Source organism: Durio zibethinus, chromosome 8 (assembly GCF_047325235.1).
Source record: "Durio zibethinus cultivar Kanyao isolate XHJ-2024 chromosome 8, ASM4732523v1, whole genome shotgun sequence".
Taxonomy (NCBI): Eukaryota; Viridiplantae; Streptophyta; class Magnoliopsida; order Malvales; family Malvaceae; genus Durio; species Durio zibethinus.
Genome location: NC_143169.1, coordinates 259230 through 277576, shown reverse-complemented (window position 1 = coordinate 277576; position 18347 = coordinate 259230). Strand labels below are relative to the sequence as shown.

The 18347-nt window shown below is 26.8% G+C and overlaps 1 protein-coding gene across 2 annotated transcripts; it reads right to left on the bottom strand.

The window, feature by feature from the left end:
- Window positions 1-174: 174 nt before the first annotated feature.
- Window positions 175-5604, bottom strand: LOC111278842 (WD repeat protein). Of its 2 annotated transcripts, XM_022865518.2 has the most exons (8): window positions 5323-5597; window positions 4987-5245; window positions 4744-4806; window positions 4410-4546; window positions 2777-2814; window positions 2614-2659; window positions 1079-1243; window positions 175-631 (listed from the first exon to the last, which is right to left on the bottom strand). In XM_022865518.2, exons 1-8 carry the CDS (start codon window positions 5468-5470, stop codon window positions 456-458), a joined length of 1032 nt encoding a protein of 343 aa, XP_022721253.2. In that variant the 5' UTR covers window positions 5471-5597; the 3' UTR covers window positions 175-455. The 2 variants fall into 2 exon arrangements, with proteins under 2 accessions (XP_022721253.2, XP_022721254.2); XM_022865519.2 differs by lacking the exons at window positions 2614-2659; window positions 2777-2814 and having other exon boundaries at window positions 5323-5604.
- Between the last annotated feature and the right edge of the window lie 12743 nt (window positions 5605-18347).

The following is an 18347-nucleotide window of genomic DNA, read 5'->3' as shown; positions in this document are numbered from 1 at the left end:
ACACAAAAATTATGTACTACAATTTGTATCCACACAAAGTCATAAAATATATTTTTTAATTTTATTGAAGTTATATATAATTATTATTAAAATTTTAAGTTATATCACAATTGTATCTTATTTTCATCTCATATTCGTATCGTAATACTATATTATATTTTAAATTATTGAGTGTACACAAAAGGCATGCAATAAAATTTTATTTGAAGGGAAGCAGTCCTATAAACACTAAAAGTACAAATGACCTCAACGAAGTCTAAGAAGAAGAAAGAAAGAGCAAAGACAACTACAATGACCGATGGCTACGCTTAATATTTTCCCAATGGTTGTTTGGATGATGACATTAATCACCAAGGAAACTACTACTATGGATTCATTAAAACCTAAACAAACTACATGCTCGTCATGATTAAGCGGTTCTAGCAAGAATAGGAGGGGAAAAGAAAAAGGATTCTCTAGTGATTTTCTCCAGATGCAGCATATTCTTTTACCATCAAAATCTCGCGACATAACTTCTTAGGCACTTGGTCTAATTTTTTTCCTTCCTGCCACGCTTGCCCCACCAAAACACCAGGTCCGATAAGACGAATGTATATCACAACCTGATCACTGAAAGGATATGGGTGTTTCACTGCAAAAGTAGAGACATAATAATAAAATTAATCAGTTGATCATGTCACCCTTCATAACACAAAAATAAAAATATAGATGCCAAAAGATGATATACAGTGTTTTCATAGCTTCTATTTATGAGGAAAAATACAAATACTAATATGAATTAAATCTGCACCTCTAAAATAAATGGAATCTCATTTGTCTGAGAAATTTTCTCAACTGATGTTTAAAGGTCTAAGAGATCAAATGTTGAAACCAGAGAATGAAAATTTTTGAGCATCAGATACTCATTTATGAATTCCACACTTGAGACAAACTGCAGAATGTACAGTGACTCATCAAGTGGGAAATAAAAATAAAATAAAATAAAATTTTCATCAAACAAAGGAGATGGTTTAGCAAGATAGGACAAAATTCAACCCTGAAATTGATCTTGTAATTAGCAATAACAAATAATCTTTACCTGGTTTTGGGAAGCCAGCTGGATATTCATGGAGATCCAAGAGCCCATCCCCGAATTCATACGACAAATCACAGGGCTGTTCAGTTGGCATTACTTCCTTAAGCTGAGTCACCTCAAAATACAAGGGACTCAAGCGATTTGCAAACTGAGCCACAAATGATGCACCTAAGAAAGTGCAATGTTTTCATTATTACATCAATAACCTCTACACGGACCACCACCCCCCCCCCCCTCCACAAAAAAAAAGTAGAGTAAACTTTTATATTATATATGAATTATTGCTTGACATGCATGAAGCCCAATTTTAAAGATGCATTGCTAGAAATTTCTGTACATGAATACTAGGCAATTGAAACAACAGACTACAACCAAACAAGAAGAATATTTTCACATTATTCCTTGATATTTTAAGCTACAAAAACCACTGTGAAGTTATGATGAAATTACACTTTCACCTAGAATTCTCATGATCTCATGCTTATCTAATAAATTCAGTAAATTTATCCTGCATACCAGCCTATCCAACCCCTATATGCACACTTTTTTAAAAGGGAATGAGTAGGTCTTGAATACATTAGTTTGACAGTACTATTTATTCAAAATCAATGTAACTTTTTAGATATACCTAATTATTAGAGCATAGAGGAATTGTATTAGGTTATATTGCTGCAATATCCTCAAGTACATAACTAATATTAGGAAAAGCCAAGCTCACCATAAATTATGGTAACAAATATCATAAAAAGGAAGACAAGACCCAGAGCATGTAAGTATTTAACAATCCCATGTGCTAGGTAATGTAGCTAAGAGTAACTTTAGTCCACATCTTATTAACTATTTAACATATTTCACAAAAGTAAAAAAAAATAATGTCATCTACTTGAAAACTTTATTTGCTTAGCTTGAAATAGTTTATTCTAGAATCCTATTCTCCCAAACTATTGTTTCTTGAAATGACCATCACATAAATTATTCTTTAAAAACACCCTTTCTATATTGCCGCTATCCAATGTGTTTCTCCCAGCAAAAAGGGCAAATGGAAAAATCCTTTACTCTCATTTGAAATCTTCTGACTACATCTGGCATGTTAGGTAGGAGATAAAATCACATGCGAGGCTTGGCGGTCAGTTCCGCCTTATTTGTTCAACCATAGCATTCAACCATCAATGCAGGAATCAAGAAAAGAATCTAAACTTATCTTCTTCACCCTGATTAAAATAAACCATTACAAAAACCTTTGTAGTTGAGAGTGAAATTACTAATATGAATCAGTTAAATACTAAATTTCAACCTTCCTAATTAACCCATGAGGGATCATTTGCTAGAAAAGAAGAAAAACCTCATTTGCAATTGAGAATGAATCTTGATATATAGATGACCAAAATAATTAAATTAATTATATCTTCCTAATTACCACATGAGAGCTTCTGAATACTAAAGATTTGACACAAATACTTCCTTTTAACATCCAAGTTAAAAGAATAAAAAGAATTTCAGATAACGGGAGATATTTCATTTGAGATAAACATATTTACCAATAAAACGTCCACATGTCTTTCCATTACTGTCACAAAATATAGTCTGAGAAGAGAATCAGTCAATTCAGACAGTTAAATTGCAGAGAGAGTATAAAAATATGAGGAAGGAAGAAAGATTAGTACGAATTTAAGATTTTCATCATACAAGTGTAGAACTAACCTTCTTGAAGAAATTGATCCAAGCAATAGGTAATGGACCTAGATGAGAGGATCATATTATTAAATCTTTCAAAATTAGCCTACAATTAACATTTTTTATTATTTTTTAACAGATACGAAAGAAGAGAACTTCAAGTAAACACATATAAAAGTCAAAAGGGGACAAAAAATGCTATCATTCTAGCATATAACAGAAACAGCATATATGCATGAATCGAGGATAGCACTTCATGAAATTGAAACGAAAGTAAAACTGTGAAATAAAAAGGGTAGAAGAGAAAAAAAGGAACTTCTCAAAGAAACTTGCATATGAGAAAAATGAAGAAAGGGTAAGGGAAAAAGGAAGCAATGCTCTGGTAGTCTTCTAAAAGAAAGGTAAAATCTGAATTGAAAATAGAATTGACAGTTGCACCTTGCATTAGGTTGAATAGTGGATGTTGGTCTCCACTATGGACTTACTTAATATCTTAATGGGAGAGTTCATATATGATTGAAGACTGTTAAGCACTTGTAGAAAACCCTAAAGTGACAAGTTGGCAACATGCATCTTGGTTGTTTCTAATCAATAAACTCCATATCTTGCAAGTACAAGAAAGAAATATAAAATCAACAAGTGCTAAATTATGGCTGATGCAACCCAAAAGGACATCTTATAAAGCTTGACCAAAGGGTGGAGTTAATTCAAAGCCTTATAGTAATTGAATTCACTTTAGGAAGCAGAAAACCCATTTAATCACCAAGAAGTTTGCTTAAGAAGGTAACACAGAACAAAAGGAGTTCACTGCTAGATTACTCTCATTAGGTTAAAAAAATGTTGGAAAGTCAGACAATATGCTTCAAGAAAGTTCTCCTAAAAAATAATAAAATTAAATAAATAAGCAGACTATATATTTTAGGATGAAAATCAGTGAGTGATGCTTATTAAGACTTCTCTAGAAAGTGTTCCGACCTTGCAGCTGCTCTTGAAGCATGCTCCATTAAGAAATGCAAAATAAGACTTGGAAATTAACACTGCTTCCATATGAATAGTGTTGTAATGTGCATTATGTTGTAAGATATGTCATCTTTTGTACCTTATAACTCTTAGCATAAATACGAGAGGCTACAATAGGTCTAGGTAGCTCTCATATTCCTCCATTCTATTCTAACAGTCTACTTTGGCAAATAAGACAAATCAGCTTCCATTCACAGGGATAAGCTCAAGTAAAAGGCACACAAGAACCTGAAACTCCATACATATCCTTCACCCCATTGCTCTCATCTAGGCTATATAAACTAACTACCTTATCACCATCAACAAAAACTTGATGGTGACAATGCAGGAACTTGCACAATGCCGATCATATTATTACATTAAGTCGTAACAGTCATGTTTTAAACATACCGTGCCATATGAAAATGAAAATTTTAGTCGCACGTAGAATATTGATTGTTATTATTGAAAAATAATAAGCATTGATCTCAGAAAATACAATATGCACTGGAAAAGAAATCTTTTTATATCTACATATAAAGAAAGATCCCTATGGTCTCTTGGGAATCCAAATCTCCAACAGGAACTTGGCATTTTCTATATTTTAAAACTAAAAATACTAAGGGATACCAAGCTGTTGGCAATAACTCAAACGAATTACCTCCACTGGTTCTGCAGCTATAAACTTGAGGGGGAATTTCCCCGTCTTTATTAGAGAGAAAGTTTGAAGCACTTTCCTTCAGAAATTTAGGATCATGGTATCGTGCGCCAGCTATCTCCCAAGCTTTTGATATAAGCCTGCATCAAGTTCATCAAACATTTCCTAATTCAACCCATACCTAAAATTAAAAAAATAAAAAAATTTCAGCGGAAGCACTTCAAACTATTTGTACAGTTTTCTCTATTTCTCCTATTCTATCTTTCAATGCTGCTTTTCTAGAAGATAAATCAATCAATAAGCTACAAAAAGTTGAGAGGAATAAATAACAAATAACCTGGGATTGAGCAATTGCAGCAATCGATGACGCCTTTCCTCTGGAATGTCTCCAATTTTTTTCCTGAAGAAGAGAATATGATTTCAAAAACAAAATTTCAGTATTATTATTATAGTAATAAAGAAGGAAAGAAACAGCCCAGCCCTAAATTGTAAATTCTATCTAAAAAAGGGAAAAGCTATTCCCGAAAGATAAGATATAATAAATTAGAAATATAAAAAATGAAGAGAGAACAGAGCAGACCATAGATAAGCAGCTGGATTATAAGAGGTAGGGTCCAAAGGAATCAAGTGGTTGGGAGGATCAAGAAATGTGAGGATATCCATTTCGTCCAAGTAGAAGTAGGGCTTTTTCCCATTGCGAGGTATTTCGAGGGGCTTGTCATCCCAAGCTGACGCCATCTCCGAAGCTCCATTAACCGATCTGATTTCACAACATACCCCTGCTCTAGCTTCTGCTGCAGCAAGGGCAATCCTCCCACTAGACAATCTTGGACCGGAAACTGACAAACCACAACATTACATGACAAAAACAATACTATCATTTACTATAGCAATTAGTAGTTGAATTAAAAGTGACCTGGAAAAGTAGAAAGTCGGAGAGCAGGCCATGAGGGTGAGTTGATTGGGATTCGGTCCTTTGCCTTTGATTGTGAGCAAGTAGGTGTAGGAGTAAAAGGCGTTAGAAAAGGAGCCTTATTATTCGTATAGCTTCCTCCTGCCCTCATCCTTACCTGAATTTCCAACGCCAATCTCTTTGCGACTAAATTGCACAATTTTTGAACTAATCGTGAGAAATGTTTAAATCTTTTAATATATATCCAATATATTGAACTTTAAATATTATCTTGCGCATAATAACCGCCTATGTTCCCACTTGGTCAAGCTACATTCATATACGAGTTTTTCCCTCAATTAAGGCACTTATTAACCTTATTTATTAAGTTAGAATTGTTTTAAACTTAATTATCAAATTGAGGTAGTATGTACACGTGACTCTACCTCAGACGAAAAATGAAAAATTTTAATTAATTATAATCATCTCAAAATTCAATTAAAAAAGATATATTCTTTTTCATTACCAGTAGAGACCAATTATTAAAGATTTTAAAAGAGAAATTATTTTTAAGATCCTAAAATTTTAGGCACTGAGTTAAGGTGGTATAAAGTGGCTAACCCTAATACTTTCTAGTCAATGGTCATTATCATCATATAATAAATTTTGCAAGTTTTTTAGTTAAACATATATGTTCACCTGTCATCTCATTTAACTTTTTTTTTTTCTTTTCTTTGAATTTTTCTTTTTCCTTCTCCAAACTAATCATTTGAGTGTAAATTAAAAACTTAATTTTTTTTTCTCTAAACTATTTTACTCGAGCGTTACCCTTTCAAAAGAAAAATCAATAACTTCTTTTTCATTACCTCTACCGTCGCTAATTGCCACTCTTTGATGACAGATTTTCATCAAAAATTATTGTCAGCCTTTATTGGATTTCTTATTTATTAAAAATATTTTCGAAATATGAAAATATAATTAAATAAATAACTTAATCAAAGAGAAATCTTAAGCTATAAGATAACTTAAGATAAAGTTCTAAATATCAAAGATGTGATTCTAAACTTAAAAAAATTATATAAAAAGATTATAAAAAAAGTAATCGATTATCATGCTTAGAGCAATTGACTACCATAAGCTTCCAAACAGAGTAATTGATTATTATTAAGGATATTGAGTTGACTGCTTTGTCAAACATAAACTAAGTATAGGTTCTATATAAATAGCAGCCGATTGCAAGCCTAAAGCAATTGACTCTTCTATTTAGAAAGTGGATGGAATCAATTCTAAACCTTAATGGAATCGATTGTCATTGGTTAATACTCTTTTTAAAATTGATTTATGCTATAAGCAATTGATTGCCATTGAAGAGGAGTCAACTGCCCTATAAGAAGCCGAATGTAAAACATTCTTGAAAATTCAAAAAAAGTCGACGGCTACATGAAGCAGTCAATTGCTCACGTGTTGATTACATTCTATATGAAGAAAGGAGTCAAATGCTTTTTAGAGGAGTCCATTACCCTCTTATGGAAAGCATTTTGGAAATCGAAACTATCTAGAGTTATTATTGATCCCTTTGTATGAAAAGTTATAATTTCTAAAAAAATGAAAAATTATTTTTTTATGTGAAAAGTTTGATTATTTAAATAAATATATATATATAATCTTTCAAAGAGATATTTATAATTTTAAAAAAATGATCTTTGATCAAAATAATATAATCAAAGAGTCATAACCTTAAGATTCAATCTTTATAAATAGAAATTAATATGAGTTCATTTGTGTAGATACCGATTTTGTCCGAGTCTACTATTAATTTTAATAATAATAATAATAATAATAATAATAATAATTTTAAAAATATATAATTATTAAAAAAAAGAGAAAGAGAAAATAGGAAAAAAATAGAAAGTAGGGTGGCTGGCGTTGCTGTCGCCCCCGACCAACCACCTTACAGCCCTCTGACCAACCCACAACCAGCCACCCTACAACCCTACCAGCCCTCTGTTCAGCCACCAGACCAGACAGCCACCCTACCACCCCTACGACCACCATTTTATCCCTTATTTGAAGCTTTTAAAAGCCAAACCTCTTTCCCTTCAACACTCTCTCGAAACCCCTTTGGAAAACCTTTGAAAGATCTTTAAAACCTCCAGACATACTGCCCTCAGCACCCTCTCGTTTCAAGCTCAAACACCAAGCCAAACCTCTCTTTTTAACAACTTCAAACAGAACTCATACCAACCAAAAAAACACAAACAAAAAAACACACATAGTCGTCCCTGTACGGAGGAACCCAGTGCCAAAGCTTTCTGCAAAAGCAAAAAAAATCACGTCAGTCTTGTTTCAAAAAAACAAACAAAAAAAAAAGAGAAGAACATAAAACTTTGAACCTCGATTTACATCAATTGGGGTCGTTTTCGACGAAGAGGAGACTGGATCTGGAAAGATTGCATCAAAAGCGGCTTCCTAGTCATTTTTTGAAGTTTCCGACCACTGGCAACGGTGGACCAAGCGGCGGCTGACGTGGTGCTTCGGCGGTCGGACCTCTCTCCCTTTTTTTTTCCCTTCTGAAACAGAAATGAGCTGAAAAAAAATTGACTTTTATAGAAAACATTAAAAGTAAAACGACGTCATTTTGAGCATAAGGTCAAAACGACGCCGTTTCAAGTGTAAGAGGATCCGCGCATGGATCGAACCCGACTCGAGATCCGCACAAACCGACTCGTCGACCCGCTTTAGCCAACCTCCAATCGGTTCAGACGAACCGTCAGTGAATCCGTTTGAACCGGTTTAATCGAACCTCGCGTCGAATCGAATCTTTTTCGGTCCAACCGAACCGTCGTTGACCGGTCCGATTCAGGTAAAAAAAATTTTTTTTTTTTAAATTTTCTATTTTTTTATATATTATTATTTTTGTTATTTTAAGTATATTTTGTATATTTATGCATGATAAGTTTTAAATTTGTAAGGATAACTTTTTTAATTATTTTAATAATAATAAAATTGAAAACAAGTAATAATTAAAAATATATATTAAAAATGTTTAAAAAATTAATAATAATTTTTATTATTTTTCTTGCCTAGATGTTGGAAGGAATAAAAATATTTTTTTTAAAAAATAATTTCGCCTAGATGTTGGGGAATTATTATTAATAAATTTTCATAAAAAAAATATAAGAAAATTTTAATTAATTTTCAAAAATCATTAAAATTGAACTTGCTTCAAAAATCCGCCTAGATGCTAGAGATTTTTAAGATGTTCATATTTTCTTAAAAATGAAACTTTAAACACTAATTTTTAATTTTCAAAATCCTAGGTTTTTAAAACCCCTAAAATCCAAAATCTCCTAAAATCCAAAATCCTAAAATCCAAAATCCTAAAATCTGAAACCCTTAAAAATCCAAAATCCCTAAAATCCGAAACCCCTTAAAATCCAAACCCCTTAAAATTCGAAACCCCTAAAATCCAAACCCTAAAATCCAAAACCCTAAAATTCAAACCCTTAAATCAAAACCCCAAACCTCAAAACCCAAACCCTAAAATCTTCAAACTCTAAAATTAAAACCCTAAACCTTCCATATCCTAAAATTCAAACTTTAAAACCCTTTAAACCTTAAAACCAAACCTTCAAACCCTCTACTCAAGCCCTTACTCAAAACCTCCTAAAAATCCTAATGACACGTGTGAAAATTTCATTTGAAGCAATTTGTTCCCGAATGCCGTCTAGATGATGGGGTATTTAGGAAATTTTACGTTGTTAAGTCTTTTCACATGATTTTTTAATTCGCATTAATAATAAGATTAATAAATAAAAAGTATAACAGTAAATTGAGATCTTAAATATAAAAAGTCATACCTAAGCTCTGCCTAGATGTTAGAGAGTTGGAGTGACCTCATTATACTTAAGAATCCAACTTTTAAATTGCATCTCATCTTACATGACATTCATTAGCATACATACGTTAGTATATTATTATCAGTATTTATTTACACTATTCTGTCTTTAATTTTATTTACTATTTGGTGATAAAATATTTTATAATAAAAAAAATAATATTAAAATTTTTTTTTTTGTGATATTATAAAATAAAATAAAAATAACATTCCAAAAGAAATAATTTTTGGTACTCTGCTTAGACGTTGGAGAGTCACTAACAATTATTTCTATAAAGATTGTTATTTCATTTTAAGGATTATTGTATTAAATCTTAAGCAAAAAGAGTTATTTTAAATTCTGCCTAGATGTTGAAGAATTTTAAGATAATTCTTTAGCTTAAAGATTTTCTCAATATTTTTAAATAAAAATTTTTTAGCAAAATTTTATTTTTTCAAATGAAGGGAATTAGTGTTAAATTTCAAATTAAAACCATTTTTATCCAACATCGAAAATAACGCGTAATCAAATGGTACCAATTTATGGGCGTTGTGGGGGTACTAATCCTTCCCACATGTAACCGACTCTCGGACCCAACCTGGTTTTTCATAGATCGAAATTTATCTTTTTGATAAACTTTAAACCCACTTTTATAGTTTTATTAAAATGATAAACTTTTGGGTGATCAATCACACCCTAACAAAGATTGGTGGTGACTCCTCCCTTTTATTTTTTTTTTATTTTAAAACTTACTTTATGTCTGACGATCCTAAAACCGTTACGACAATTTGACATACAATTCAATTTATAATTACACTTTTCTTTTTCCCAATCCTTTCTCAATTAAAGTCAAGTTAATTTAGTATTGTTTGTTGGAGAAATCCTTGTTGAAAATAAATTATTTTTGTTTTTACCAATGAGAGCTTACTGGTTTTTATACTAATGCAAAATATAAATAAATAAGACTTTATTATATCTTGAAGCTTTTGATTCACCTCTTTTGCATATTATATTTAGTTGAGGTGAAATATAACCTTAAAAAAAATGATATTTGCAACACTCTTTGAAATCATTTTGTTTTTGTTTAAAAGCTCATAATTACCCAACTCCAACTATTCAACAAGGAGGCTACAAGAACTTCACAAGTTATCAAGACATTCAAGAATCGGCAAGTTGTCTCTTATAATCTTATATTATATTATTTTTCTTACATTATTCACATTTATCAGGTTAATTTTTTAAAATCAACCCAAAAAAGTCTAGACTTAAACCTAAAAGCCATGGCTTCAAACTCGAAAAACTCCATTTCCACCGCCTCAAACCGCATGAAATTTGACTTTACTGCATCTTTTCCTTTTTCTTCGTTTAATTGATTTAGATTTCCCAAAACCCTCCATAGCCAAGAGTAGTTGCTGTTGCCATCGACGACCGTCGCTTGTGATTAATGAAAAATGCTCAGTATCTCAAACCAATTTCTTTTGCTCATCTGCCATTTTTGGATTTGTTTATTTAGAAATTCCTACTTCTTGATAATAGAAGACATGTAAAATTACTTACATATATTTTGTTGCTACACACTTCACCAGAAACATGTTTATTTCATTTAACTTTGGATGACTACCATGACAAACTACATCTCAAACATTTATAAGCTTAAATGCATGTTAATGTAGTTATCAAGTTAGCTAAAATAGGCTTTAGGTAAATGTTTCTAGGCATGTGAAACCAAATGGAAAAAGAAGGAAAATTCAACATGTAAGGGACTCGCAATTTGTATTTAGTGAAGTTTCAACGTAGTGTCTAGCAAATGTTATTAGTGACAATGACAAATTGAAAATGACCAATTCAATTTTATTCAAAAATAAATAAATAAATAAATAATCACTTCATTTTCATATATTTAACATATTTAGTGTGAAATGGAAATTTCCTCTGTGCATTTGGCATTCTTAGTAACCATTTATCATATCCTTTATACTTTCACCAGATGTAGTTTTGAACGGATAAAAATTGTAAAAGTATTTTCTTTGTGGTCTTGATATGTGAATATTTAAATTCATCTTTTGGCTCTTGAAGTTTATCTTTTCCTTCATCTATTTTAGTAACTGAAATTAACGCTTTCAATTAATTTTTTGACGTGATATGAATATCCAATAAGATATTAATACGTGTCAAAAAATTCAATCAATACTATATCATTAATTGTCACGTCAACATTTAAAAAAATTTCTAAAAAAATTTAAAAAAATTAAGAATTTTTAAAATTTTTGAATATTTTAAAAAATATAAAATATAAAATATTTAAAAAATATATGAAAACTTAAAAATTCAAAAAAAACTCAAAATTTTAATAAAAATAAAAAAAATCTAAAAATCCAAAAATGAAAATTTTAATTAAAATAAAATTTTCTTAAAATTCAAAAAAAGATTCACTAAAACTTAAAAAATAGAAATTAAAAAATTTAAAATTTTTTGAAAAAATATAATAATTTTAAAAAATTGTAAAATCTTTTTTTTTTTAAATTATGAAAAATTTTCATTTGAATCTTATAATCTTATTTTTTATATATATATTTTATGAAAATTTCAATTTTTTTTTAAATTTTTAGGATTTTTATTACAATTTTTATTTATTTTTATTTTTTAAGAAAATTTTTTAATTTTTAAAAATATTTTAGATTTTTAAAATTTTTAATTTTTCATAATGTTTTAAAACTTTTAAGAATTTTTCTTATAAATTATCAGATTTTTTTAAAAAAATTTATTTTTTAAAATTTGAAAATTTTTCAAAAAATTTTGGATTCTTTTATTATCAATTTTTAAGTTTTGTGATTTTTTTTTTGAAATTTTCAGAAAATTTTTGAATTCTTTTGGATTTTTTATGTAAATTTTGAGATTTTTAAAATTTTTAAAGTTTTCATAATTTTTTTTCTAATTTTTAAAAATAGTTCATTTTATAATTTTTAAAATATTTCAAAATTTAAAAATTTTTAGATTTTTTTTAATTTTTAAAATTTCAAATTTTTTTTAAATTGACATGGCAATTAATGATGTGGTGCCAATTGAATTTTTTGGTATGTGCTAGTATTTTATTAGATTTTCATACTATGTGAGCTAGTTAAATAATAGCATTAGTTCCAAATACTAAAATGAATGGCAAAATGAAAATTTGAGTACCAAATTGATAATTTTTTTCTTTAAAAAAGTTCGAATACCAAACTAATAATTTTAGTTTTTTAAGTATCAAATTGACAAAAAATGTATAGTATAAAGGCTATTTTTATATTTAACCCATATTAAAATACATTGAATTTTCACATTGATAAATTTTGTTATTTACAAAAAGAAAATAAAAATTTCATAAATGATATATCATTTTAGTTTATTGAAACCATTTTTTGAAGCATGAAGTAATAAGAATTTTTCTTATTTATGTTGTTGGATTTTTAGAACTTCAAATACTTAAAAATTATAATAGTTTGGTATCATTATTAATATAATTGTTATCTTATTAAAATATTTTATCTATCAATTTATGGTTTAAAAAAAATTCATGAAATATCAACATGGTGTGAATTGATTATTTATAATATTTAACTCATAAATAAAAGAGGAAGAAGTAAAATCCATAACGTTTAAAAGCCAAAAGCATATCTCTAGAAAAAAAAAAAAAAAAAAACAAAAAGGGCATTTTAAGATAAAAATGTTTGTTTTTTTTATCTAAAGTTGAAATGAAATGCTGTAGCGAAATCATTTTTCATTCACAGTAGTTTTGGAACTTAATATTTTTTGAATGGAGCTCTGGGGTTTTTCTCTGTAGTTTTTTTTTTTTTTTTGTTATTCCAATGAGGTGGAATGGATTTGTCGAAGGTGAAATCCTCAGGTCCCTACGAACCACTCAATCGCTTTGTCTCTTGCCTTTTGTTTCTTCATCTTATCGGCCCGAGGTAAATAATGTGGCTGAAGGCTTACTTAATCTTTGGATATTATGATTATTAAGTTTTTATAGGGATTTAATCTGTTGCATTTGATTAGTTTGCAAAAAATTTATTGTAGTAATAAATTAGCGTTACTTGAATGAAGTTAAGTTTAATTAGATTTGATTTGAAGTGAAATTAGTTTAGTCGGTAGACTTTCTACAAGTGGTAGCATTCTTGATGACTACGGCTTTGTTTGTTTGTTAATTACTATTTATCCTTGCACTTCATTGTAGGATAACTTTTTATTCTATTATTATTTTCTTCGAATGCACCATTTGGTGCTTTTTTAAATAATTAAATGATCATTTGGTTAAAGGATAAAATAATTATTTTATAATACTGAAAAGAGTAAAATGATCATTTTAAATTTTTATTAGTAACAATTTAGGTTATTTTAGTCATTTTATAATGTTGAAAAGAGAAAAACTTGTCATTTAAATTTGTATTATTAACGTTTTAGGTTATTTTATTTTTATTAAAGGAAAATTGGTTATTTTATAATATTAGAAAAGATAAAAAGGTTATTTTGCAATTTGGACAGATGTCAAAATATAATCCATTTTGGAGATACTTTTAATATATTTTAATTTTTTATTATTAACATTTTAATTATATTATTTTGATTAAAGGAGAAAATAGCTATTTTATAATGTTGAAAAGGATAAAGTGATTATTTTATAATGTTAAACATATATTACTTTCTAACCCCTTTGGGAATCTTTAATAGAGTCATTTAAATAATATTAAAAAAAGGGGTAGAAAGGGTACAATGATGGACATGTTTTACTCCTAATCCCTTCACATATTATGTTAATAAAGAGTTATAGATTTATTATTAACATTTTAGTTATATTATTTTGATTAACAGATAAAATAATTATTTTATAATGTTAAAAAGAATAAAATAGTCAATTTACAATGTTGGACATGAATCACTCTCTAACCCCTTCTAGGATTCTTTTGATAGAGGGTTATAAATTATAAATTTTGATATTGCTTTTTTATTTCCTTTAAAATTTGCTGTAAAATAAAAACGAATGCTAGAATTAATATCTAATGAAAAATGAATATATGACTAAAATGCAACATAGGATTCTAATATATTTGTTCAATAAAAAAAATAATATATTTTAAGTTCGGGAAGAAAATACATTTTAATGTTTGATTCTTAAAAAATATTATTTGCTTTTTTTATCTCAAATTTTCAATACGCATGTTGCTTTTTTATTTTGGGAGGTAAAAAGTAACAAAAATAATTACCAATCAATCTCCTAAGAAAATAAAATATTGGATAGAATTGACATTTTAATTATATTATTATTAACATTTTAATTATATTATTTTGATTAAAGGATAAAATAATTATTTTATAATGTTAAAAAAAGTAAAATAGTCAATTTACAATATTGGACATGAATCACTCTCTAACCCTTTTGAGGATTCGTTTAATAGAGAGTTATAAATTATAAATTTTGATATTGCTTCTTTATTTCCTTTAAAATCTTATATATATATATATATATATTATATAACAACATACACAAATAAGTTTTTTACATAGACATATATGTGGACAACTCTCTTAAATGACACATAGGATAGTTTTTAAAAAAATAAGATAATTTTTTGATAGTTTTTTAAAAAATAAGATAATTTTTTTAATTACAAATTAGATAATTTTCAAATTATAATTAAAAATCAAATCAATTTAGAAATATATATTTTAAAATTAAAAATATAAAATATGGATTTTATTTTTTTAATAAATAATTTTAGTTGTATACCAAATAACCTTATTTAAAAAATTATTTAATTATCAAAACCTTTCAAATATGTTTAAAAATTACAAAGATTAAGTTTATCCAAATCTTTCAATAATCTTTTTTATCTTGATTTTAAAAATTATCCTTTTAAAAAAATTTATGTAAGATATTAAAAATTCAAGTAATTTTATGTAAGATTTTGAAAATTCAAAAAATTTTCATCTTAAATCTTGAAATAATAAGATTATCAAAATGATTATATCCATTTGAATTCTAATTATTAAATTTATATTTCAAATAAATGCAAAAAATTTAATATTATCTTTATCACTTATTATATCAATTTTAAATTTTAAAAAATTAATTTAAAGATTATCTATTTAATCTTAATTGTTACTGAAGAATTTTTTTACAAATTTAAAACTATAAATGTAATATGTTATACATAAATTTTTTTATTTTTTCAATAACTTTTTTTAAGGTATATTCTATTACTATTGCAATTTTTTTGTTTATATATTTTTTTTGAAATATATTTTATTATTATTACAATTTCATTCTTAAGAAAAATAATATTTTTTCAGTTTATTTTTTATTATTATTACAGTTTCATTCTTAAGAAAAATAATATTTTTTCAGTTTATTTTTTCTTTCTTCACATATTTCTAATATTTTTCATATTTTGTATAATAATTTAAATGTGTTAATACTTTTTTTTATTTAATTTATCATTCAATAATATATATTTTTATTTTTTAAAAAAAGACATAATTTATTTTTATTTAATATAATTTTACAGGCGTATAAATATTATTGTAATTAAAAGTATCCAAAGTAATGACAATTTTTTTTACTGTTTTCAAAAATTTTATTTTTTTAATGACAAGTCAATATATATAAATTTTATATATATTATGAGTTTTAAAGATTTGAATATAATTTTAAAAAAATTAATTTGTATATATATATTCATATTAAATAAATAAAATTATTTCGTACATTACACAAATTATAATCTAATTTGTTATAAAATAAAAGCGAATGCCATAAAGCAAAACAACTAACTAATGAAAAATGAATATATGACTAAAATGCAACATTGGATTCTAATATATTTGTTCAATGCAAAATAAAATAATATATTTTAAGTTCAAAAAAGAAGATATATTTTAATGTTTGATTCTTAAAAAATATTATTTAATTTTTATTTCTCAAATTTTCAATACGGATGTTGCTTTTTATTTTAGGAGGTAAAAATTAACAAAAAAAATTACCAAACAATCTCCTAAGAAAATAAAGTAATGATTAGAATTGAGTAAAACTTTTATGTTTCCTGAACAGAAAGTTTGCTAGATTTTGTAGTTTGTGTTAGTTACGATCATAATATATTAGTTTATATAAAATTTGAAAAAGAAATTATATTATAATATTGAATTCCGGTGACAGCATGTGGATTTCATTTTAATTATATTAATTAATATTGTTCACATCTTTTAATGAATACAAGAAATAACCATGCATCTTTTTCCAGGCAAATCAATAATTTCAGAACATATCATCTTCTTGATTTGTCAAACCAATGTTCTTAAGTTTTGTGATGCCATATTATGGGGTTTTCCCTAAACATAAAAACATTTTGGAATAAAAGATATTGTTGGGATGTGGCTTTGAATAAGGAGAATTACTAGCAAGCTGATGGTAGAATTTAATATATGAAGTTCTTTTCCAGTTATTGAACCAGCCAAGTTTGATTAGGATGGAATGTTTGTTAGACTTGTGACCTCAATAAACATATATAAATATAAAATAAAAAGCAAAAGCAAAAGCAAAAACACAAAAAAAAAAAAAAAGATGAGAATTGTAGAAATCCAATTTGGTTTGAGGTTAAATCAATTGAATTAGATTTAATTTCAAGCCTAAATATCCATTTTTTTAATTTTTTTCTATACCATTGTATTTATTATTATTTTATTCTATTTTATATTTATTTTATGTATCATTATTTTGTATTTATTTTATTTTATTTATCTTTATTTTATTTCACTGCTCATTCATCTTTATTTTTATTATTTTATCTTTACCTATTGCTTTTTTATAAAAAGTAAAATAAATGAAAATAAAAAAATAAAGAGAAGGTTTGGCTAATGTTGAATTTTATTATTAGTGATAATTTACAAGTTGAATTTAGGTTAGGATTCTTGAAGCTAATTTTTGGCATTTGTAAATAAATATTTTAGGATTAATATAGGAATTTTGGTTGGTAACGAAGATCATAAGAGGTTTAATATTTTAGGATCTTATTGTGATAAGGACTCCCAAGCATTAATTTACACAGGATACAACATTCACAGAAGAAATTTTGAGAGTAAAAAAGTTTTAGGTAATTCAAGTTCAAATTTTAGGGTTTTTTCAATTCTTGACAATTTTTCGATAAAATTTTCAAGCTTTGACAAGATTTCCAAATTGCTGTAACCTTTTTTAGTGAACATTGTAGCTCCCGACAGAGATTCTGATGATAATTTAAGATTTTAACGACAATTTCTAATTTCTCTAAGCGTCAACCTAATTTGACAATATCTATAACTTTTTACTCGAGACCCATCACTTATTGAGCAACTAGCCGAACTGAGTTGCTACACTAGTCACAAGCCAAGCCTTCTCCTTTTTCTTTTTTATTTTATTTCACTTCATTTTATTTTATTTAGTTAAATTAAATGAATATTTTTTAAAAATATAAAATATAAAATTAAATTCATGAATCCTACTAAATTATTGAAGATTTTCATGGATTAAAAAAATGATATTTTTAAAATTATGAAATCTATTAAACTATTGGAGACTTTTATAAGAAAAATTAATAATTTTTTTAAAAATTAATCCTTGAGTATTTAAACCTCAAATTAAATATTATCAAACTATTGAGAGATTTAATTATCTTTTTCTTAAAATAAAAATATTTTTTAAATTAACCTATCAAATTATTAAAAGATTTAAATTCAAATTAAATCCGATCAAACTATTAGAAGGTTTAATTATCTTTTTTTGTAGAAAACCCATTTAGTTTGGGGTATTTTTTATTTAATTTTAGGATTTTAGTATTTTGTTTAGTTTAGGATTATTTATTTTGTTAATTAATTGATTTGTGGTTTTTTTTTTTAAAGGAAGAGTTTGATTCGGTTTGAAGTCTAGTGTTCTAGTTAAAAAAGAGAATGTATTGATTTGAAAGGTGGACTTAGATTAAAAATCCAAAGTTGAATTTGATTAAGAGACTCAAACGAAGAAAACATTTTTCTATTATAATTTGGATTAGAGGCTTATAAAAAAATCCCGTTAGGATCAATTAGAAACAATCAAGAATCAATAAAAAAATTAAGAAATAAAAAAAGATCAAATAAAAGAGTAAAAACATTATGCCATGTGTTCTTATG